General features: G+C 40.4%; 1 protein-coding gene across 1 annotated transcript in view; it reads right to left on the bottom strand.

The window, feature by feature from the left end:
• The window catches only part of OTOG (otogelin), a 172,790-nt gene that overhangs the window by 84,810 nt on the left and 63,747 nt on the right, over nt 1–24,233 (bottom strand). Inside the window, exons 21-23 of the mRNA XM_075928087.1 lie at nt 21,777–21,851; nt 17,752–17,792; nt 15,894–16,047 (exon numbers count right to left, since the gene is read on the bottom strand). Coding sequence (XP_075784202.1) covers nt 15,894–16,047; nt 17,752–17,792; nt 21,777–21,851 — 270 coding nt within the window. The remainder of the gene's footprint in view (nt 1–15,893; nt 16,048–17,751; nt 17,793–21,776; nt 21,852–24,233) is intronic.

Here is a 24,233-nt window from a genome sequence, read left to right as displayed (position 1 = left end):
GTTTTCACCTGTTGCACAGCAGAATAACAAATTGTCTGCTAAATGACCGACTTCATTTCATGGTTGAAGTAGTTTCCAACAAGGGGGACAATTCAACAAAAGTGAGCGGATCAGTAGACTCACTCATCTTTGCCAGTTAATAAATAGCAGCTGCTTTTTGGATTGAGATCAAAAAGCTGCCTGCTTTGTACTTTGCACAATGTTAGCATGAGAACCATCTGAACAGTAATATGCATATCAAAAGACATATAACCATGTATTGGCTTGTCTGGCTCATGGTTCTCAACTGTACTTGGAGAGGGGAAAAAAGTAAAACAGCTGTAGCTATAAGAACTGTAATATAATATATAAATTGTACTTCCTTTGTCCAGCACCCTTGGGACCTGACTCATCCCAAACCAGGGAATCTGCCGCACAGGAGGAGGTCAATGCCAGCCCCTCTATTGCTGCCGGTTGTGAGGTTCCACTCCAGTGACAGCAAAGGGACCAGCACTGACTGAGTGGGAACTGGGTGTATGTAGGGGGATGCACTCAGGGAAAGGGTGACTGTGGAGCCCTGTGGTCGGAGGCCAAGAGCATCGTCCCACAGGAGCACACTGAGCCCCGCAGCTGCAGAGCTGCGCTCCCAAGCCCCCAACTCCAGCCATGGGGCTGCTCCTGGCTCCCGGCCACCAGGCTCCATGGCCTCCCTGCCTCTTCCCCAAATGTTCCTCCCTTCATCCCCCCCGGTTAATGCCAGCCTCTCTGCTGCCACCGGCCTCCAAGCGGGGGTGCTTGGGGAAACAGGCAGGATGGCTGCAGAGACCGGCAGGGCTGCACCCCTGGCCTGCAGCTGTAGAGCTCCACAGCCACTCTGCCTCTTCCCCTGAGAGCCCTCCCCCCCCCCCCCCCCATCCCCTGCTCCTCATCTTCCGCTCCCTGTATTTGAGTGGAATCTCTGGAAGGGAAGAGGAATAGTTATTGAGCATGAGGCCCATTTTTCCCTGTGAGTGGTCTAGCCCAGAAGCACCCTCAAGGATGATGGTCCACAGATGTTGCCAGACTATGGCAGTTTAGACTATAGAAAATGTACATATCTCTCTGTCTCTGTCTCTCAAAAATAGGCATCTGAAACGCATGCTACATGTACGGCCACTCAGAAATCAAATGGTGTGGGTGGAAGGGTTTCACTTCATGTTGAATCTAAATCCTGAGGTAGGGGGTTGATTTGATTGCCGTTGGATGTCTGTGTATGAAAGAGAAAAGGTGCAGCTGCACCACAGAAGCACACACAGAGAAGACAGAAGAAAGCTAAGGAGAAACAAAGAACAGCATAATTCTGAGAAAAAAAGCTAAGAGAACTTTTGTCTAAATTGCTGGCTGGAAAGATATTTGGAACTCTGCAGAGAAACTGCCTCCTCCTGTTTGATACAGGGCATCCCCATTATAAGTCGCCCTGGTATACATCCGTTCCTCACGGAAGTCATTGAGACTTGTAGGAACTGATACATTATGGCTATGTCTAGACTGCAAGCCTCTTTCGAAAAAGAGTGTCTAGAGTACAACCAGTACTTTCGAAAAAGCAAGTCACTTTTTCAAAAGAGAGCACCCAGGCAGTCAGTTTGCATTGCATAGCACCTTTTTTCAAAAGAGCACTTTTAAAAAAATGTGTTCTGCCTTGTAAAACAAGGTTTTCCGTGGTCGAAAAAATTGCCGTGTTTTTTCAATTTACTTTCAAAAGAACGCAGCAGCAGTCTAGATGCAGGGCAAGTTTTTTTTTTAAAAAAAACCTGTAGTTTAGACACACCTTTTAAGTCCTCCCATTCTCTGCTTGAGCTGAAAAAAAAATATTTTTTGCACAAATGGAAGTCATCTGCAGGGGGAAAATTCCCTGCTTTAAGTTGTTTCTTTATAAGACCATGTTTTTTGGTACATATCTTGGACTTATAGCAACAACGGTCTCTAGTGCTGAGTTCAGGAATCAGGACCATTTCTTTATACATAAAAAAGGACTGAACCAAAGAAATAACTTTATTCTGTTACCAATTTCTCCATCTTATGGAAACAACATGCTAGACTTTCCACTTTGGCTAAATGCTGCAGTCAAAAGGGATATCACTATCAGGAATTATAACAATATTATAAAGTACTGTGGCGGTAGAAATTAAAAATTCAACATTTACAGTTCTCTCTCAGTAACACAGATATAGTATGTTTCTACACTCACAATGGGAAAGAAATATGGCTTCTCAAATTTCAATGTGTTAAGTTTTGGTAAACATTAATTTAAATGGTGATCACGGTAATAAGTTTTTAAAAAGTGTAACCTGAAAATGAAAACAATGCATTTCAAAGTCTCAAAATGTCATGAGTAGGGAATACAGTGTAATGGCAAGTCTTTTCTCTGATATATTGTATGTACTTTCTAGAGTCATTAGCACCACTTTAGCACTTCCAGTGGGAAAGAGGTTGCTTAGATACACCTGACATTTTGGGGAGATCCAGAAGCACAGTACCATGTCAGAGCAGCAAATATATACAGCAAACTGTATGAGAAACAATTTACTTTTGCTTCTTTTATTATAACACTAGAGGCACCATTCAGTCTCAAGGAAACAAAACGAATTATCCTTTATGTGCCCTTCCTTGTCTCAATAGTGTACTATGTTTTCATTCTCCTATGACAATACCCTTGAAAAACTGAAGTCAATGCCAGTAGCCAGTAAACAGCACTTCACCAGTATAAATAGCAGATCTAGAAGCACCTAAGTGGATGTGGTACTTCCACAGATGTTGATTCAGCCTATGTAATAGCATAATGCTTTCATGGGCAGGTCATGGAATGCAGAGCCAAACACACCTCCAACACTTAGGCAGACAATTATACACTTCTCCTGAGGAATTCAAGTATTTATTAGAGATCATCCCATGTCTCTGTTAAACCTAAACAAACAACGAGGGGAGAAAGATTAATAAGGATGAATCACCTGCTAGTTTTCAGGGTACCCATTAACAAGAAAGAATATTGTGTATTGTTTTTAGTTTTTTCACATTAAGAATATAAAACAATGCTCTTTTCTTAAATCCTGTGTAAATAAAACACATGAGTAATTTAGAAAAGAAGATACTTTAACATGTATCTATAGGACAAAAGAGCTAAGAAGATGTATGGCTTAAGTGGCACATATATGATCACCTATATTTGTCATAAAAGGTGACTTTATAAAATGCTGAAGATCAAATTACACTCCTCCAACATGGTTAAATTTATCTGGCCATAGATCGAGTCATTTTTAAAATTACATTAAATGCATTGTTTACTTTGTGCAAATTAAAAAGTGATGAGTTCTCTTTTTTAAAAAAACCTTTCAGGAATTAATTTAAGCTTCTTACATGTTATTTGATCTAATATGCCACCTGTTTATTACAAAAATACAATAAGAAGCAATTTCTCATTTTGGGGGGTGGGAGGGAAGCAGGCTCAATATTTCTGGATGAATTTCAGCATCTCATTATGGTTGGAATGCTGCAATTTACAGTTTACTTAATATCTTTTCCAGGGCTCCAATTTATAAGAGCAAGCCTCTAAGAAAAAATGTTCTCAATTGGACAACTTTGCCCAATGTTAACCATCTATTCTAAAAATTTTCAGAGGGGTAGCCGAGTGAGTCTGTAACAGGAAAAACTTAAACAACGAATAGTCTCGTAGCACCTTAAAGAGTAACAAAACATGTAGATGGTATCATTAGCTATAGTGGGCACAACCCACCTCTTCAGATGACTGGGGTATTAGAAGTCCAGATTCAAGAATAAATAAGACAAGTGAGCGGGGAAGGGTGGGGGGGGGGGGAGCGAAGAGAGAGACAGTGAGTAGATGGTTCAAGTAGTTAGAAGGAGTTGATAAGAACAATTGGCACCACCATTGTTTGTTTGGTTGGTCTAGTTATTAGGATGTGGAAGATAGTGTACAAGCCGCTGAAGTCCCTGTTCATACCATTTGCATAAGAATTAAACTTGTAAATGAAGTTAAATTCCAATCCTCCCTGTGTATTTGACTTGTGGAACTGGCCTGAAACACAGTAACTTGGAGATCCATCTATATACTAAGAAAAAGATTTCTCCAGAACCATTTTAAACACATCTCCAGTTGGCTTTGCCATAGTAGAAAGCATTGCATGAACTGCATTCCAATCTTGACTGGGAAAAAACCAAAAGCAACCCCCTTACTATTGTTTAACAGATAAAAAAAGTGTGATTGGAAAACACTAAGGTCAAAGCATAGTACCATGAAACCATATAACATCTTACTGATTTTATGTCTAGGTGCAAGACAAGTCAGGAAAATAATGGTTTAGGGATTTATACTACCAAGAAAAAATATTCCAAGTTGGCTTCTTGTTCTGTGCAAGTGCCATCTATTGTCAGCTGCATTAAGGCTGGCTTTAACCAACATTTGACTAAATCATTTTGTGGATTATTCCCTGAGGACATGATTGAATGGTCAATGATTATTGGACCTGGTTTTTATCTTTTTTACACTGGTGTGAAGCTGGTGGGTATAACATCTACTTTCCATTTAGCTTTAATGTGGGAACACTAACTACCCTTCATTTACAGAGAGATCTGGAAAAAAAATGGACACACAAAACACAAGCTACTTTTTAAAGGGGGAAATCTCAAGGATACAGTTCCACCTTGTCCATCTCTGTGGGTGAGGCCCCTTAAAATAGACACCAAGCTAGAAAGCTGCAGGCATGATTCATTTAGAGTACAAATGTAAATATTTAACAGTCTTATCTCTTGCATATTTAAAAATATGATTTACTTCAGTTTTACAGATAATTATCGCCTGTTTCCAAACATAAAAAGACAGTCTGTTCTATGTTTCTAGAAATACTATTAGTGTCTCTCTCCCTTAAATAAAGTCAGCTATAGCAGTGCTGGGATCACACAATGAAAGGTCCTTCTTTACCCCAACATACTCTGTAAAAACTAAGATTTGTCCAACCACTGGGTCCTTTGCAGTTAGCCTAGGCTTACTATGGAGAGACAGAGTTTAGTACTGACATGATGTCCTATAACACTACATACCTATTGCAATAATGACACCTTCCTCACATATAGTGATTTACACTGGTAGGTCTCAAAGTGTTTTACAAAAGAGGTCAATATCATTATCTACATTTTCTAAATGGTGCAACAGAAATATAGAGAGATGAAATAACATGCCTACAAAAGACACTACAACAGGCCAGTCAAAGAGTTGGGAATAGAAACCAGTTCTCCTGAGTCCTAGCCCAGTAGTCTATCTACTAGGCAACACTAATTCCTCTTTGTGTAGATTAGATATCAATATACATTGGTGTAGATTTCTAGGCTTAATTCTGCACAAAAGCTATGCCTCTTAATGAAAGAGGATCACAACAACAAGGCCATTCTTGAAGGACTGGTACAGAAAGAAAAGCAAAAGAATCACAGGCAGACTGAGATTCTTAACTGCAAATAATGGTACACTTTATCCAGAATATTCAGTTCTATCAAGTAATAGCATGATCAGGACAAAAAAATGACACAGATTCTAGAATCAGATGTTTCACTTTCCTTTTTTGATAGAGAATCCCAACCATTTGCAGGATCTCATTCAGAGAAGTCATTCCCATTAATCCTTCCAGCATCATTTTAGTAACATAGTAGACCTCTAGCTGGTCAGCAAATAGCATAGAACTAAGAAAGAATCAGTTCAATACCATATGATTAGAACCAAAGTCATAGTATGGGAAAGGAAGGGGTAGCAGGTAGTTGCAATAAAACAATATTACAATGATGCACAGCTTTGCATGAACATAAATCACAATTTGCCACCAGCTTCCAAGATATGGGGCTGAGGTTTTCCACTTGTGTTGCTTAATTGTGAGATGGTATATTATGGTCCTATCAGGAACCATGATAATATAATTATTATTAGCAGGAGTTGAGACACAGCTCATTTTTGGGGAAAAAAAAGATTGATCCCAAGATCAGTGGCATGGAGAAATAACGTATGGACTATCATTACAATGGGGGGAAAATGACAGGTAACTTTATTCAAGAATCAAGCATATTTCAGGATGTCTGGTTAGCAGTTTTGGAGCTTGAACAAAATAAAATACAGATAATGATGAGACTGATCAAGCACAGAGGGATGCTGTAAAGGTGACTATTCAGCAAAAGCTGTGCAGGGCAGATGATTCCCATTATGAGGGGACACAAACAGCAGCTGATTGACTTAAATGATGCATAAAGGGAATAGGCTTCTGGAAGATCTAATAAATAGGTGTAATAGAAGAAAAGAAGATGGGGTGATATTATGGACAATGTATTCGGCAAACTATTGACTACACCTTCTACACTGTGTTTATATTATTGCCATCAGAAGGCCTGAAGTCCTCTTGATTATTTGCAGGTTAAATAAAATGAAATTAGTATGCAAGGTACATGGACATTGTTTTATGACTATGGATAAGATTAATTGTACTACATAGACATGTAAATTTATTAGGTTAAAGTTATGAAGAGTAAACAGTTATATAGCTCACCAGTGTAATTAATGATAAAAGTTATAAATAACTTATGCTCCTTGCTGATCTTGCCAATATGAAATAGTAGAAAATGGACAGTCAAAAAGCAATCTAGGGTGGGACTATCCTGAGAGTCAGTTCTCTGTCCTGGAAGACATGTGCATGTGCTCTCTCTTATGAGTACATGCTTATTTTAAATACTGAATTACCTATAAAGTGTTTCACAAAGCTCACCTGTAAGGAAGAGTGAAAACATTCTTTATAAAGCAATGCCTTTCTTTTTTGTCTTATTTTCACAGTTTCAGTAGGGAACAGAAAACAAAGACCAGAGAGTATCTTCTCTATTTAAAGCCTTCATCTTATTCAGTTTATAACAGTGGAGGTGTGCTTGTTCTCTATTTAAATCCTTAAGTGCTGACAGCCTCTGATATATTTAATCGAGAAAAAAAATGAGTTGAAATATTTAATTGACACAGGTATCTGAAATACCTGAGTCAAATGATTGGGGGTATGCATCTTATCCATAATAATCTACTCAATTATACATGCTCCAGGCAGTAAGTCCTACTGACTATATTGCACAGCTATTTGGTTAATAGAGAGGTTAGAAATTTCTTGAAATACAGTAATTATGATCATGCCTCTGAATGAGCTTGGATCTACAGTCCTGAGTAAAATAACAGTAACTCCTCTGACATGTTTGCATATTAAAAACAAAACAAAATAACGTCCGTCCCCACCACACACACACACACACACACACACACACACACACACACACACACACACACACACATTACAATTTCTCTTTGCTTCATCTGAAGGCCCCTCTATTAAAAAGATGTGTAAGTAGCTTCTTAGGCAATGTGGATATTTCTCTTCACCTGAAGCTGTTTTCATATCTGCCCTTTATAGTACAAGTTATACACCAGGGGTAGGCAGTAAGCCACATGCAGCTCGCCAGTGTCCTAATCCAGGCTGCTCCCGCAGTTCCCATTGGCCGGGAACAGTGAACCAGCTGAATGGGAGCTTCACGCAGCCATACCTGTGGAAGTGCAGGTAAATAAAGTGCTGGCAACCCACCAGGGGCTAACCACGGTGAACCCCAGCCAGCCCATGGTCCAGTTATTGCCCACCACTGTTATACACCAAGGTGCATAAGACTGATCATGACACCATAAGGTAGTAGTGTTCATCCCCTTTGACCTAAGGGCCAAACATACTATTTCAAAAAGATCAAGGAGTTACAATCAAAAGTCTATTAACAGGAATTCCCCTAGCACAGGGGAAGCTGTAATAGGTGCAAAGGCAGAGTAGCCAGTTCCTCCATTGCCCCATAGCTCTCAGTGCAATGGGGCATAGTGAGGAGGAAGCATGGGGCATGTCAGGAACCAGAAGATGGCAGAAGTTAGAGGACCTCCCTCATTCTAATCTGTGATGTGTCAGGAAAACAGGTAGCCATTGTATCTTTGATTCTCGCCTTCTCCTCTATGCTCCGACTGCCTTGGATAGCTGTGGGATGGAGGGAAATCATCCTTTGTTAGAGGCTTCCTTATGAGTATCTATCCTGGCCCCACTGGCGCATCAACAGCCCAGCAGGCAATAGACAAGCCAGCGCTATTCATGAATTAAAAAGGAGGAGTGCTTATATAAAAAAAATATGTGCAACATGTTCAGAGAGAAACTGGAGAAACAGAGTACATCAACAAGCACAAAGAGCGAGGGGAAGCTTCCTTTGTTCCACAGACCTCTTATCAGTGATCAGGAATTCACTTAACATATTCGGTACATGGAGATTGTATCTGCATGAGTGGAAATTCTGCCTGAGAAATGACTAAATGATATACCCAGTGTAGGTTGGAAAGAAGAATTCTGCTCTTCTGAAGTCATAAAGCAGCTGTCCATAGGGGAACTTCCTATTCACAGGAAATGAGAATACTGAATGAATGGACATCTCTAAATGAGAGAGGAGCAAAAATTACTGCAAAAGTAAATACACAATTTACATTTATTTAAGTCTGCTGTGTGCCATATTGGAAAATGAATTGGAAGATTAAACTCTGGCTATGTACAAAAAGCTGTTTTAGGAGAAAATGAAGGACTAAACTAGGTCAAGTTTCTTTGCAATACAAAGGCTGTCTGTCTAAGAAAGAAGAAATGATTGTATGCAAAGCATGATGATGGCCTCTTTGTTACATTAATATCATTAGCCAATTCCTGGGCATGCACAAACACAAAAGTTGCCCTCTCATATAAATAGGCACTGAAATTCCAGTTAATTGTCAAGTTGCATTCTGAGAAAATCCACTTATAAATAATTATTCATGCTTTAAGGCCCATACCTCCTGAGGCTAAAGCACCTGATGCCAGAGGAAAATATGAGAAGTTTTTTCAATAAACCAGTTGATCACTTATCTCATAGACAAGAGGAGGAATCCATTTAAAGTTAAAGCTTTCTTTTTTCAGTGATGATTATGAATCTGACCCATCCAATGCCTGTTCAAGTCAATGGAAAGTTTGCAATGGATGAGGGTCAAAAGTGTATTATGTTAAACTGGTACATTTGGCAGCAGAGTACAAAAACATACAATTGCTTTCTGCCTTTATGTTCTGATTAAAGCCCATATAAAATTGCTAGGTTATGCTAGGTGATATTTTCTCTTTAGCAAACAAACAGTATTTTAAGTTTGAAGCATCACAGTAAATTGTGTTATGAACAGGACACTATTTTCCGTCATGTGACAGAGCATGGATGTTCAAAAATATACAAATAACCCGAGAGAAAATCCTGATGTTCTGAGACTGTATTAGGTAGTTTGGATGAAATAATTCTTATAAAAGGAAGAGGACTTAAGTTTTCCAATGAAACACAAGGTATGGCAACATTACATAGGTTATATTCCTGGTGCAATTTTCCTCCCCCATCATACTTTTAAAAAGTGGGAAGTGGGGGGGAGTTGTTTCATATTGTGCTAACAGTACAAAAATTCATTCTGCGCTAACAGTAACTGATGGGGATACTGAAAATACAGCTACTTTATACTAAACTACTCTCATTTTATACAATTTTGTATAAAATCTATAAAATTTTAAATAGTACAATCTTAGATTGTACTATTTGATCAAGAGCTCTAACAAAATATATTCTGAGCACAACAGAGAAGGACTCTAAGCAGGGGTGGCCTGAGGCGGGCTGCGGCAGCTGGCGCCCCAGGTGGAATGCGCAATCGGCGCCCCCGCCTACACAGCCCTCAATGGCGTGACGTCATCATTGGGCATCCCGGGCGCCCTACTCACGGGCCGCCCCTGACTCCTAGAACTAGTGATGTGACATTCTTGCCTGCCTACTAGGTTATAAAATTATTTTTATATAATATTAACGTTGGAAATATATATAATGTTTGGGAAAATGGTCTTAAAACTCAACCAAATGTGTATTGTATTTGAATCTTCAGGGACTTTCAAGTAGTCATTACGCTTAAGGGTTCTCTATTAATGGTGGTATTTATTACAGCTAGTGCTTAGTATTTTCTTTTCTTCGGATGTGTGAAAGAATGAGGGAAACCAGTGAGGCTGAATCTGACCTGTGCCATCATACCATAATCAAAGAATAATAGACGTATAGGGATGTAATGTAATGGGGCTCAACATGTTATCTAGTCCATTTCCCTGAGCTGAAGTAGGACCATAATAATTTGGATTAGAATTCTCATCAGACACACTTCTACATCATCTTTACCTACCAGATTTCAGTAACACAATTCAGTCATAATCACTGAAATGTTAAGGTTCACAGGCTTGGACAAAATAACAGAAATAGCAATTTTAGTAAAAAAAGGAAAGTATCTAATCTTTCATGCTTGTAAATGTATGTCTTGGATTGCAACACAGCCTTAAGAACAACCCAATTCCTTCCAAAAGTGACTTCAACTACAAATATCATATGTATGTAATATATGATCACTTCAGAAGAATATATAAAGAAACCTCAGATATGATGGGCATGCAAAATTGTAGGCATGCCAACAGCCTTCTATAATATGCACACATTACTAAAGATATATCTCTAATAATTTAATTTTTTCCTGGGAATAACTGATACTGGGATTACTGTTTACAATCCCAAACCATGATACTTGAAGATCACATTATGTATTTAATCTTTAAATTTCAGATATTTCATTAATTTTGTAAAACAACAGCCACATAAACACACACTGCAACCATAACAGATCATGAATAAATGCCAGTGGGTAGATGAATAATGGTTTTGTGAAAAAAAGATGCAAGGCATTTAAAATAAGTAAATAAATATATCTGGTGTCATGTAAAATTCTATATCTGTATTGTGAGAACCATAACAAAACTCAGCATTCATACCAGAAGAAATGAATGATACTGACAGTTTCAAATTACCTCCTTAATGGAAGGTATTTAATACATCTCCATTATTTTTTCAAACTTAATGAAATCTCCTTTCTTTTTGCATAGTGACTTTTCAATATTTAACGACAAAACAACTACATTCAGACAAAGTACAGAGAAGCCTTGGGAGAAATCCTACCTATTATTTAGCATTAACTTGGTTTATCAATAAAGACTGAAAAGCCCTCACATATTTACTGTTGTCAGACTGAGTTGGTAACATGTATGGATTTATTTAATTCCTGGACTATGACACATTATCATGCCATAAGACATTAAAGTAGTTGTAAATTAAAAAGACACTGATACGGTCAAAAGACAAAAGATAGTGATTCCTCCTTGCTGTCAGAGCTCATACTTAATTTTTGTGTTCAATAATCTCCTTGTTTGAAGGCTTTGACTTATGTGGGGTGTTTTTTTTTCTTTTGTCCAGGTCAAAGGTATACAGTTCCCATCTATTTGCCCCTTCAGAGAGTTAGCTGCTTAGTAAGACTAAAGGTCTGTGTCACATATTTAACATTCATCCACTCCCTCTACAAGGTCAGAAGAGGATCACTGCCTTTTTACTGATATTTAGATTAATTTACCTTCATGAGATCTTGTCTCCTAACCTCTGTTTGCTGCACTAGAGCAGGGGTTTCAAACTCCTAGGCCCAGTCTCAGCCAGAGTGACTGCACAATCTGACCTAGGACTCAAAGCAGGCTTAGTGGAAGAAGTATATCCATTACCGACTTCCAAACCCCGTGCCCTCCCACCATTGCCCTGTCTTCTCCTCCCCGAGGAGCTGCAAGGAAGCAGTGCTGTCGTGGGGAGTGCAAAGGGGGTGAGGGCGTTACTTCAGCTACCATGCAGCGTAAGGCCCCCCAACGATCTCCAAAGCCATGTGTTTGGGAGATGAGATGCTATGAAGTGGAGCGGGTAGGGCAATGGTAGGAAGGGATTGGGTTTGGGGGCCGGTAACGGACAGTTCCTCTCCCCCCCCACCACCACCACAATCGCTCCGTCCAGGATTTTGAGACACATGCATTAGAGGAAACTCAATGTTCAGTGAATAGTTATGTGTTCCAAAAGGTCCCTTCCAGTATAAAGAAAAATGATTCTGACCCCAAAAGTAGTCTCAGTCTATATACTGTTCCTCGGCTATTACAGGGAAAGAAAATTCCAAAAATTGATATTTGTGTCTTTATCTTTAATTTTCAGGTGTGTGCATTTGTTCACCATATATTTTTAGGTAAACTAGATTGTCTCAAAATTCTATAAAATTAAGCTCATCTGTTTGCCATTTTAACTAAGACTGAATGGCTTAATATGGTCAGTAGGTGTTATTTTAAGGATAATTATAACTATCATGTCTACAAATCTTATTTTTTTTCTTTTTTTATTGATGACCAATAACTGCTTCAGTTTTTGGACTTTAGGAAACAATCGTTATTCAAAAGCTAATCAGGGTTACTAAATCAGCACTCTTATTTAAATACGGAAGTATCAGAAGGAATTATAACAAAATAATTTTGGGGACCGTTTTTCAAAGAGAGCAGGGTGCTTTATTCAGATCAACATTCAATTTCATCATTCAGGTCAAATGTTCTGGCTCAGTTTATATAAAGTATAATATAGTTGAACCTCTCTAGACTGGCACACACTGGTCCAGCAACATCTGTGGTCTGGCATGATTTCAGTTAGCCAGATGTCCACTTATAATGGGTGTGGTCGAGTCTCCTGTAGTCCTATAAAGTTTATTTACAGTCACCAATCCCGGCTTTCAGTGTGCTGTTCTGTTATTTAGCTCTAATTTCCCCTAAATGTCTTCTAAGAACCCCATAAACTGTGGAAGTGTTGGTAATGCTGTTAGACAATATTGACCTTCCATGGTTCGACAAATTCTCTGGTTCGGCACCAGTCAGAGTGCTGAACTTGTGCAAATTTAAGAACGTTACATTGATACATCTGCCAAAAAATAAGCATATTACAAACACTACTTTATCTAATTCACATAACAATGTTCACTCTCCAGCTATCCTGGTAAGCTCAGCTGAGCAGCAGTAGAGATACTGGGCCAATAATTTTGGGAGCCCAACTTTACACAGATGAAATGGGTTTTATCCACAAAAAAGCTCATGATTCTATATATTTTTGTTAGTCTCTAAAGTGCTACAGGACTACTTTTTTTTCCACGTCACACACTACATCTTAGTAATCGGATCTGGTGATCACCCAAGGCTCTAAATGACTTCATCTGGAGATATTTCTACATCTAAGAGGATACACCCAGGTGCAGAACAGAACCGTATCAATCAGTAACTTTTAAAGCAAGTGTAAAGATTTTTCCTGAACTCCACAGAATATTCCAGCTATAGCTCATGCCAACTGCAATCTGATATACGGATCTAGTTTTAATAACTGATTCACTGAGGCAAGACAGTAGAATTAATGTCCTGTCAGCTTTCATCTGCATTTACTGTATGCTCCACTAAATCAAAGAAGTTTCTCTGGCCCAAAATTAAAGGTAAACTCTCTCCATAGCTTTTCTCTACAAGAAAAGGGGGCCTCGATATGTTTAAGTGTTGATGAGTCAAAGTTATTCTCTCATTCATCAGAATAGAAAAGAAAAAATATATTACTAACATATTAAGTACTAACGTGGTTCAGACGGTTCCATTTCCTGTCACAGAAATAACTGCAGAAAACTTTTCTGTCCATAAATAATTTAACAACATAGATGGACTTCACGTCTACCTGCTGCAGTATTGTGTCTTGCTGACATCCAGAATTGCCAATGAACTCTAAGTCTTCCTATCTGCCCAAGTATTCATTTTTGGCACCTAAGACTCATTACATATGATCTACTGTAAAGTAGGATTTTGTGCCCATATTTCAGCTCAACTGACTTATTGCAGAAAGATAGCACCTTCCTTTGCCAACTTCCCAACTCAACCCATTTTCCTCCCCCAGCAAATACTACACCGTACGCCTGTAGGCAGGCACCATAAAAAGCTTCTTTTCTAACAGACCTGGAGGAATGCAAATGGAGACCATGCATACACATCAACTATGAATGCAATTTAGTGCAAGAAGTGTTGAAATCGCAGTGTGTCTTGACTTTGCACACGTAATTTGGAGAACATGCCTCTGCTTACCAAGATTAAAGATAGATTAATTTTCAAAAACCCAGCTTCCAAGGCAGCATCAACGGAGATTTCTGGTGCCACACTGAGTCAGCTAAAGTCACACAAGCCACTGAGAGCATTACAAATGAGGTGCCCATTTCCTTTTGACTATTTATATGAATGTCTCCAGTGTAAGAGGCCAAAACACAAGCCGTTGCAGCCAGGTTGAATTTCATAAGAAAAAATTAGTAGGGTGCAGAAACTGGTTTTGCTGTCCCACAAGGGGTTCACAGAAATTATATGTAAGCTCAGGGACTGTAACAGGTTGGAAGTATTTCCCTGAGACACCTGCTAATCAGGATCCAGCAGTACATTTTTGATAGAAAAAATTTGACATATTTCTGTCAATTCTACTTTATCAATACAGTCTTATATTTTTCAGTGCAACTCCTACTCCAAGTGACATCATTTTATAACTCTGTCCCATTGTGAACCCATCCTGTGCACTGAATGAGGCAGGGATCCTGTGGAAAAAATACTGTGTGATATGCATTTTCATTTTCCCACTCCACTCTACTGTGGGGAAGGTTTAAAAAAAAAAAAACACTTCACCTTCGCTAATCTGCTGGTGAGGAAAAAATTCCTTCCCAACCCCCCTGAAAAGGAGCAGCCAGCTCAGCATCCAGATCAGATCTGGACAAAAGCTACCATTCCACCAGTTCCATAGGTAGAAGGGGGACTACTGCTCTTCCTGGTCCACATGAAACAGGGCTTTTCCTGAACAACACAAACTTATATAATTCCCCATCTCTTCCAGTCACCAGAGGTGAGGGCAGAGGGGAGTGAGGTGGACCAGCATTTCCCATACTGATCTGGTCTGCAGCTGCAGCAGAAAGTCACTTCCTGGCCCTTAAAGGGACATGCACCTTTCCCAACAAGCCAGACAATGATTCCCCCCGCTTAATGTGCAGAGAAACCATTTCAAATGTAGACAAGCCTTGTTTCCCATTGGAATCTAATGGAATTTGGGTACTAAGTGCTAATCATGCCCTTCAGAATCTCCACCTTTGTCTCTATAACAGCTTTCACTCACAAACCAATGCAGCATATCTGATGCCAAAAATATATAACACGTTTGCTAGCACAGGATCAGCATAAGCCCTGGCTATGTTTGCAAACCCATCTGGCCTCATCTTTATTATGCGGTATTAGATATTTGACATCACTCATCCATCTGGGCTCTCCAGAGGAACATGCCTTTTGGCTGGCGAGTCCTTAAAAACAGAATTTTTTCCCCTTGACATCAGAAGTTCTCTGAGTAGTAAGTGCTGTGTTTTTCACCACTATAAAAGCAACACAAAGCAATTCACTATTCGACTTTTCCTACCAAGAGGACAGCAATGATGGGCAACCGTAGGCTAGTGAGGGAGCCGTGTGAGTGGCTCTCCTTCATTTCAGTGGCGTAATCGAGACAGTCTCCTGAGAGAGGATAGTTTAGCAATTGTGTTTGTGTACTTAGAATCTGCAGGGTGTGCCAATCAAACCTTAGCAGCACTTCGATTGGATGCAGAGGGAAAGCCCAGCTCCCACAGTCAATGTGCTGTGTAATCAGCACACACATCACTTCACATGCCCTTCCTTTACATGCGTGTCACTTTAGTAAAAACTGCCTGGAAACCAGCAGAATCTGGTATTTCTACATGAGCAACAGGTAAACAAAATATCTCCTGGGCTACACACACAACCCTCTTGGGCTTCTCTGCCCACTCTGGAGTATAGCCATCGTTGCTGGTGCAATGAAAGGCATGGTTGCTTTGGACTTACCCTTGTGGACAAACACATCCTGAAAGACAAGGAAGATGTGCGGAGAAGGTGAGATTTAGCAGCTGATTCTCACAGGTTCTCTCTCTGCTAAGCTCCATATTAGCTCGTGGATTACTACAGTTAACATAGATCTGGCCCTCTGGGCAGCCTTGTACTGGAAAACAAAATAGCACAGACATTCATCATTCCTGAAGCTTCAAATTTAGTAGAAAGCTTTGAAAATTAATAAGTGCTGATTTAAAGCAGAAATTAATTTGACCAGTCATGGGGATGGTTTCATCTATAATTCCTGGTCAGATAGTTAACGCCATATAGTCACTGTGAGTCTGATTCAATTGGAAAAGAAAGGGACAAAGATTAATGTATTCTAATGAACCTCAGCACTGCTCCCTCCAAGTTCAGCAGCTAGGCCGGAGAACGTTCCATAATCCCTCAAGCACAGCAACGGGCAATACTACATGCAGCACAAGAGGTTCTGGCTCAGAACGGAGCCAAAGGGCTACATGTGAGCAGGAGCTGGGAGCTAGCTGTGGTGGGAATGGTGGTTGACAGGTAGCCTGAGAGCTGGGAATGAAGATTGGGCTGAGATTCCCCTATTGCTGGCAGGGATTCAATGACAGGCAGAGCAAGAACACAGGGTTGAATTATGCCTGGGTTATTTTTATTGTTTATTTCTGGCAGCCCTAACAAAGGAATCCTCTGTTACTAGAGCTGTGCAAGTGTTTGGGGGAAATCAAGGGATAAATCCTGGAGAATCCAGCACTTAGAGCATCTACAGTGCTTGCCTTCAGACTCTGAGTGTGGCAGCAGACAGCTAGGAGACTGCTGTATCCCGCACTGTTTGCAGTGACAACCTGCACTATGATTCCTTAGACTAGAGAGTCAAGAATCAGCCGTTTCAAAACCAACTGAAACATCCTGCACCTCACAGCAAGTTAGTCTTTTAGGGTTCATCTACACAGCACCCTTAGCTCAAAATAAGCTATGCAACTTGCACTACACAAATTGCATAGCTTATTTTGAGTGTATATTTATACAGCTTATTTTGTAATTTGGCGCTGTCTATACAGCACCAATTTCAAAATAACTTGCTATTCCGAAATGCCCCTTAACCCTCGTGGAAGGAGGGTTACCAGGACATTGGAATAAGCCACCCGTTATTTCTAAATCTGTTTTGAAATAACAGGCTGCTTCAATAGATATGGAATAGCTATTTCGGGATACTTCTGGTATCCCGAAATAGCTCTGCAGTGGAGATGTACCCTATGATGTGAAATGAAATGGAAAATTTTCACAAAGCCCAGCCCCTAACAATCTCAGGATCTACTTGTCAGAGTAAAGACACTATAGCACAAGAAGTTATTGTTATTAATCCTACACATCATTATAATTCTTGTGATATCTATGCTACTCTGAGAAGAAAGTAAAATGGATGGTACAGAAATAGTACTTAACTAGAACTGTGAGGGGAACAAAATGTCAGTTAGTAAAAACATTGGAAATGTCCAGTTTTTCCAACATTTTGAGAGACAAAACTGGGACTATGTTTGCTCCATGTGAGGAACTGTTGTTTACATTACATAATGAATTTAGGTTGAATTATCAACTGGAAAACAATCTGCTATATTAAAATATTGATAAAACGCAAATCTTCACAGGTAGCTTCTATTGTTTTATTCTAACCCTAATTTTAGCTATACCATAGGATACATTTCTAATGTAAGGCTCCAGTCCTGCCAACTGATGATTTGCATGGGCCTTTATGCCCTCACGGTGTCCCTCTATAATGAATGAGACAAACAGGAGGATCTGTTTAAGTCATCTCTTTTCCATGTCTTAGTGAGTCTTTTTCACTTACCAATGTTGTTCTCGCAACTCATCATCCCATTTTTGCAATGGCTGCAACAAAAACATATTAAGCTGCAATTATATTAAGCTGTAATTAAAATCAATAAAGTGTGAAATATTACCATTAATCTAGAATTGAAAAAATGTTCAAAATATTACTCAAAATAAAATAATTATATAAATATGTGCACATAAATATAACCAATAAGGGACTTTGTGTTGTCTTATTCAGAAGGTTCCTAATGTATGTGCACTAACAAAGTTTCAGTCTATATATGTGCTTACATATGTATTAAAAGAATAGAACAGTCCTTGTAACAAACAAACATTATTTAGTACAAATGCTAAGTTTAAAGAATAGAGCCCATGGAGGACTAACACAAAAATATTACTATATTACTAGGTCCAGTCCCATGGATAGAGCCCGGTGTGGACACACAGTTTGTATTCACATCCGTAGCCACAAAAACGAGCCACAGATTTCCACATCCATATCCATGAATGAGGATACCAATCGATATGTGCAGATTTGCAGGGCTCTACCCATGGATATAAATGGGAATTTTATCACTGACTACTATGACAGTAAAAACAAACCTTCTATGTGAAACAGTGTATCATACACATCTTACATTAAAATATGTTACTACAATATAAAAACAAACACACACACATAGATCTGTAGCAAACTATTCATTAGACTTCAATTATGGTAAGAGAAAGCCCCTCCTAAATAGAGTGAATAGTTACTCTTTACAAAACAACTACTGTAAATATTAATTCAATTGATTTTTCTCACTAGAAGCCCAAAAAACTGCTGAAGAGTAGACTAATGAATGAAATGAAATCCCAAAAGTCTCCAAAGATAGCTCAGAGCCCTGCCAGTCCAATAAGATAAAATGGTGTCCTATACAAAATAAAATCATTAGACTTCATCTCCCCAGCCCTACCATCACACGCTACTAAACAAAATTCATTCAAGGCTGAAACACAATGAAAAAGGAAAATAAATCCCAGAAAAAGTTAGTAACTACAACTATTAATTTTTCCAGACTCTCAGCCTATGTATATTCCTCTTTTTTTCCAACGCAAGCAAAGCTCATTGGCAGCATTACCATGCTGCTGCTACTTCTTAACTGTTCCTAACCTAGCTCATTAAATAAATGTCCAGTACAGAATATTTCACTGGATTTTCAATTCACACCTGACTTTTATTAAGACTTTTATGAATAAAGGTTTCAATTACAATGTGTCAGAAGAGTGGGGGGAGGGGCTCATATGCCAAGCTTTCAGCATCAGAGGGACTGAAGAAAAACACAACCACTTACAGTATTCCCTTACTACTAAGAAAATAATAATAATTGAAGTCAGTATTTCCCACTGTTTTGTATGTGCATACCCCAAAGAGGCAACATGCGACTAACTGGGGTGATACAGAATAGTCACAGTGAAAGCTTCCTCTCACATTACAGCATTAGCAATAATTGCAGCAAACATTATGCAAAGCAGCATTACAGACTGTGGCACTATCTGTACCTGTCTAACTCCAGCCAAAACAGTCTACTACTTGATGAAACAGTAGCAAATTTGATAGTGACTCAGTATTGGTCCTAATTCAGATACTGTGCTTTATTGATGGAGAATTTCAGCCAATGAATTTCATTACTATTCACATATTCTTCTGAGAGAGTTGTGGTCTCTTCATTTCACCTCTGCTAAGCAGCCAATAAACAAAATATCAAAAATACCTCTGCCTGTACTACTGCCAATTTAATATTATAGCTGGAGCTACATATGTTTTGCACAATTATCCAAATGCATTAAAAGTACGGGCTCTGTCTTAAGGAACTTGCAATCTAACTCAGAGAGAAAAATATGGAAAAACGGTACAAGATGGAAGGGGAGGGTGTTTTTGTGGATGTGAGAGAGTATCACACTGAGTGGGGTTTTAAAGAAGGAGTTAGAAAAAAAAGACAGGAAGAGCACTTAGCAGAAAGTTAATGATAAGAGCCTGTTTCAAGCATAAAAGGAACACAAATCTAAAAGTGGGAGAAGACCAAGGGAACAATTAGAACAAAGAGAATTGGATGAGCCTGTTAAAGACCCTGATTTTTAGCAAGTACATAGCAGTAGTAAACATATTCAGTTCTGTTTTGCAGTTTTCTTAGTGATCAACCACGTAAATAGACACTATTACTCTAGAATGTCTCTTGGATCTGACCATTTCTTCTAGACCCTCTGTCCATACAGTAACTCATACACAAGAAAGTCTCTGCATTCAATTGACATGCATAAATCCATGTTAAAATGTTGCTAGAAGAAACCATGACAAACCAGGAGACAAGCAAGAGAATCTTACAACTCTCTAAGGGTATGTCTACACTACCCTCCTAGTTCGAACTAGGAGGGTAATGTAGGCATACCACACTTGCAAATGAAGCCCGGGATTTGAATTTCCCGGGCTTCATTTGCATAAGCGGGGAGCCGCCATTTTTAAATCCCCGCTGGTTCGAACCCCGTGTAGCGCGGCTACACGGGGCTCGAACTAGGTAGTTCGGACTAGGATTCCTATTCCGAACTACCTAGTTCGAGCCCCGTGTAGCCGCGCTACACGGGGTTCGAACCAGCGGGGATTTAAAAATGGCGGCTCCCCACTTATGCAAATGAAGCCCGGGAAATTCAAATCCCGGGCTTCATTTGCAAGTGCGGTATGCCTACATTACCCCGCTAGTTCGAACTAGCGGGGTAGTGTAGACATATCCTAAGAAGTCTACTCATAATGTGTTGTAAAATCCACTACTCATAGTCCAATATGCTACATTTAACAAGATGCTTCTAGTTAAAATACAAGGGTCCACATCACTGATGCAACGTCACTGAAGTCAACAGAGAGATGAATTTGAACTTAGAACTTAAAAATTTCAGTCAGCGGAACTCAGCTGTCTGATAATTCCAGTATGTGCACAGAGTGGCAAATCCTGAGTAGGAAATATTCATGTCCAGAAGGCTCCCTCAGGTAGTGCACCTCACCACTACATTCTGCACCCTCCTGTCTTTTGCATGCATAGCAGAAATGGCCCAGCTCTGTGCCAGGATACACTCCTCATGGGCATGAAGTCAGAGGCAGTATTGGCCCCCAAAATGAAGACAGACTTAGTCAAAGAACAGTTTAAATATTTATCTGGGTCAGTGTGTTTGCTGGTGTGCAAGCGTGCATGAGAAGGCTTGGCAAGCATTCACACTACGCTATGGAGTTTCTGCCAGTATCGATGCCTCATCAGGTAAATGGGAAATCAGACTTCAAAAATTAACTCGTGTTTTATTAACCAGCCAGGCTTTTTCAGAGACAAAGCAATCTGTTCTGCCTGTAAATAAATGACATGAAAATAAAACAGGATGTTTGAGGTTGCTGAAATTTGGCCATGCCCTAATTTACCTTTTCTAGGTAAAATTAATGGGTGAAAAGGACACATCTGGTAGCATTCAGAATAATTCAAAAAGTTTTCATATTCAAGGTTATGAATATATTGGGAATCAAAGGGCAACTGTGGGAAGGAAAATAACATACACCTTGATGGGGAGAGGCATTCACTGCTCTTGAGTTATAGTTTACAGTTAACCAACTTCAGCGGCTCAAGAATACAGGCCCCCTGCTCACTAGCCTTCATCTGTGGCAGGATGGGAACTCTGCCTCCACATTACTTCCCTGATCCCAAGTGAGTTCAGCAAGGATCCAGTCCAGCAAGACTGAAAGAGGAAAGCCAGGATGGGGTGGAGCTCAATCAAGGTTCTCTGCACCATTAATGTGCACACTTTTCTACTCTGTTGTGGAGCCCACTTACAGGAGATGAAGGATAAGCACAGCAGGGAGAAACATGGATTCCACAGGAAGAGTGCTGTCCAAAGATAGGCAGAAAGTCATGGACATTTCAAAGTTAGTTTATACATTTCACACTGAGACACAAAATAGGATAGGGTGAATGACTTGATAGAGACATAAGGAGAAAAAAAAACTAAACAAGGTGCATGCCCTACCATTTGCCCAAAGATGTGATGATATTTTCTCCAGGTGGATATTCAATTCCTTGAAAATAACAAGGGCACTCATTCCTACGGAGGAGAAAAACAAATAATTGTGATCATATGGAAACATGTACATAACAAATTAGAAGACAGATATGAAGGAGAAAAAAATTTCACACTGACCATTAATTACTGCCATTCTAAAAGCTGGTGATCTTATTCTGAATGGCATATTGGACAAAATCCTTAACATGTTATTGTTATTAAAGGGCATTGAGATGTGGCACCCTGAAAGTAAGGTCAGCAACTTTCTGACCTTATCTTCTATGCAAAGGTCATATAATCGGTAGCAATGTGAAAAAAATCTGAAGTAGCTACTTAAGATAAAAAGAGAAGTGATAATAATCCATGATGACTTTATTATTCTAGGATCTTTTTAAAAATCATAAATTACCATTTTTTTAAAAGGAAGCAAATCTCGACAGCCCACTGCATGGAAAAGCTGGAACACAGTCACAGAGAATGCCATGAGAGAGATACATGAGGCCACCACTTTTCCTTACATATAAAATGTGTACAGCTGTATGGAAAGAGATACAGCTGGAGCAGAGGGGAGAGCCATTCTGCCCTACATATTCTCTCTCCTAACCCCATGTTCATCAGGAATTAGTTAATACTTTATTAAGTGAAATTAAGTATCCCTTTTGTTTTCTGTGACTCTGATCAGAAGACAGATTCTGGGGTTCCCAGGTGGCCATTGTTTGTTGGTGAACGATAGACCCCATGGAAGGTAAGATTCTTTATGCATCCAATTAGAAATCCATGAAAACCTAGGACTGCAATCATGTACATTCCTGACTTCCATTTGTTTTTTATGGCCCTAATTCCCCAAACTGTGACTTTTCTATATTTCAGCTGCCCTGTACTGGCCCCTTAAGAGCCAAACCCCAGCCTGGAGCAGCCCCGGGGAGTTCAGCCCAGCTGGGCGGCGTTGGCCAATTAAGGCCCAGCTGGGGGCTATAAAAGGGCAGGGCTGCTTCAGCCAAGGCAGTGTGAGCCTGGCTGCCGAGGGAGCAGGACGCTCTCTGGGGCTAGGGCAGGGCTAGAGAGTCAGGCTGGGCCAGGACGCTTGGACAGCCAACCGGCCAGCCTGCTAGGCCTGCGGCAAGGGTGTGAGCCTGGCTGCCGAGGGAGCAGGACGCTCTCTGGGGCTAGGGCAGGGCTAGAGAGTCAGGCTGGGCCAGGACGCTTGGACAGCCAACCGGCCAGCCTGCTAGGCCTGCGGCAAGGGTGTGAGCCTGGCTGCCGAGGGAGCAGGACGCTCTCTGGAGCTAGGGCAGGGCTAGAGAGTTAGGCTGGGCCAGGGTGCTCGGACAGCCAACCGGCCAGCCTGCTAGGCCTGCGGACAGGCCTGCTGGAGAGACACCAAACCCCCGGAAGGGGGGCTCAGAGCGAGTGACTTGGGCACTGCCGGAGGGCAGTGTAGTGAAGAGAGCAACGCGACCAGAAGATTCCAGAGGGGAAACGCCACGTGAGCGGAGGCCTGTGCGGGCGGAATGGACTGATTCCGGGAACAGACGACGGACCCCCGCTACGGTGGTGTGACCCCCTCACACAGCAATAGAGAGGCTTAAATACTGCACGTGCTCTCAGCAGCCACCTGTATTATTGTTTTACACTCCATTGGTGAAATCCTGGCTCCACTGACATCAGCTGGAGTCAGTGGGAGCCATGAGGCTCTATGGCTACAGACTCTTTAGGTAAACAAAGCACCATGGGCCCATTAGCTTTCTCAAAGAAGGCCCACATTGAGAAACACTGGACTAGGATTTTACTAGGGCTGACAATTAGCACACATTAATCGCAGGTGTTTTGCATGGAGCCCAAAATCAGCACAATGCTGCCCCTCTGAAATGCCGCCACCATGGCGCTTCAAAGGGGCAGCGCAACACAGAGCCCAGGGTCAGCTGGAGCCCCAGATGACCCCCAGCTCCATGCAGCACTGCCCCTTTGAAACGCTGCCATGGCATTTCAAAGGGGCAGCACAGTGCAGAACCCGGGATCCACTGTGCGGCACTGCCTCTTTGAAATGCCACCGCATTGTTTCAAAAGGGCAGTACAACACAAAGCCCGGGATTAGTACTATACACTTTGTATTCTGTGTTGTAACTGAAGTAAATATATTTGAAGATGTAGAAAACATCCAAAAAATGTTTAAATAGATAGTATTCTTATTATTGTTTAACAGCACGATTAATCGGGATGAATTGTTTTAATCGCTTGACAGTCTTAGATTATACTTGAAGGCTATGTCTACCCTGGCATGATCTTGCGCCGGAGATATGCAACTGCGGCTAAGCGTGGAATATCGCCCCGCCTCATTTGCATATTGAATGAGCAGCCATTTTTGCAGAAGAGGCACTTGCACCAGAAGGAGCTGTCTACACTGTCCTTTCTTGTGCAAGAAAA

Source organism: Pelodiscus sinensis, chromosome 4 (genome assembly GCF_049634645.1).
Source record: "Pelodiscus sinensis isolate JC-2024 chromosome 4, ASM4963464v1, whole genome shotgun sequence".
In the NCBI taxonomy this organism is placed as follows: Eukaryota; Metazoa; Chordata; order Testudines; family Trionychidae; genus Pelodiscus; species Pelodiscus sinensis.
This window is presented reverse-complemented; position numbering and strand designations above follow the sequence as displayed.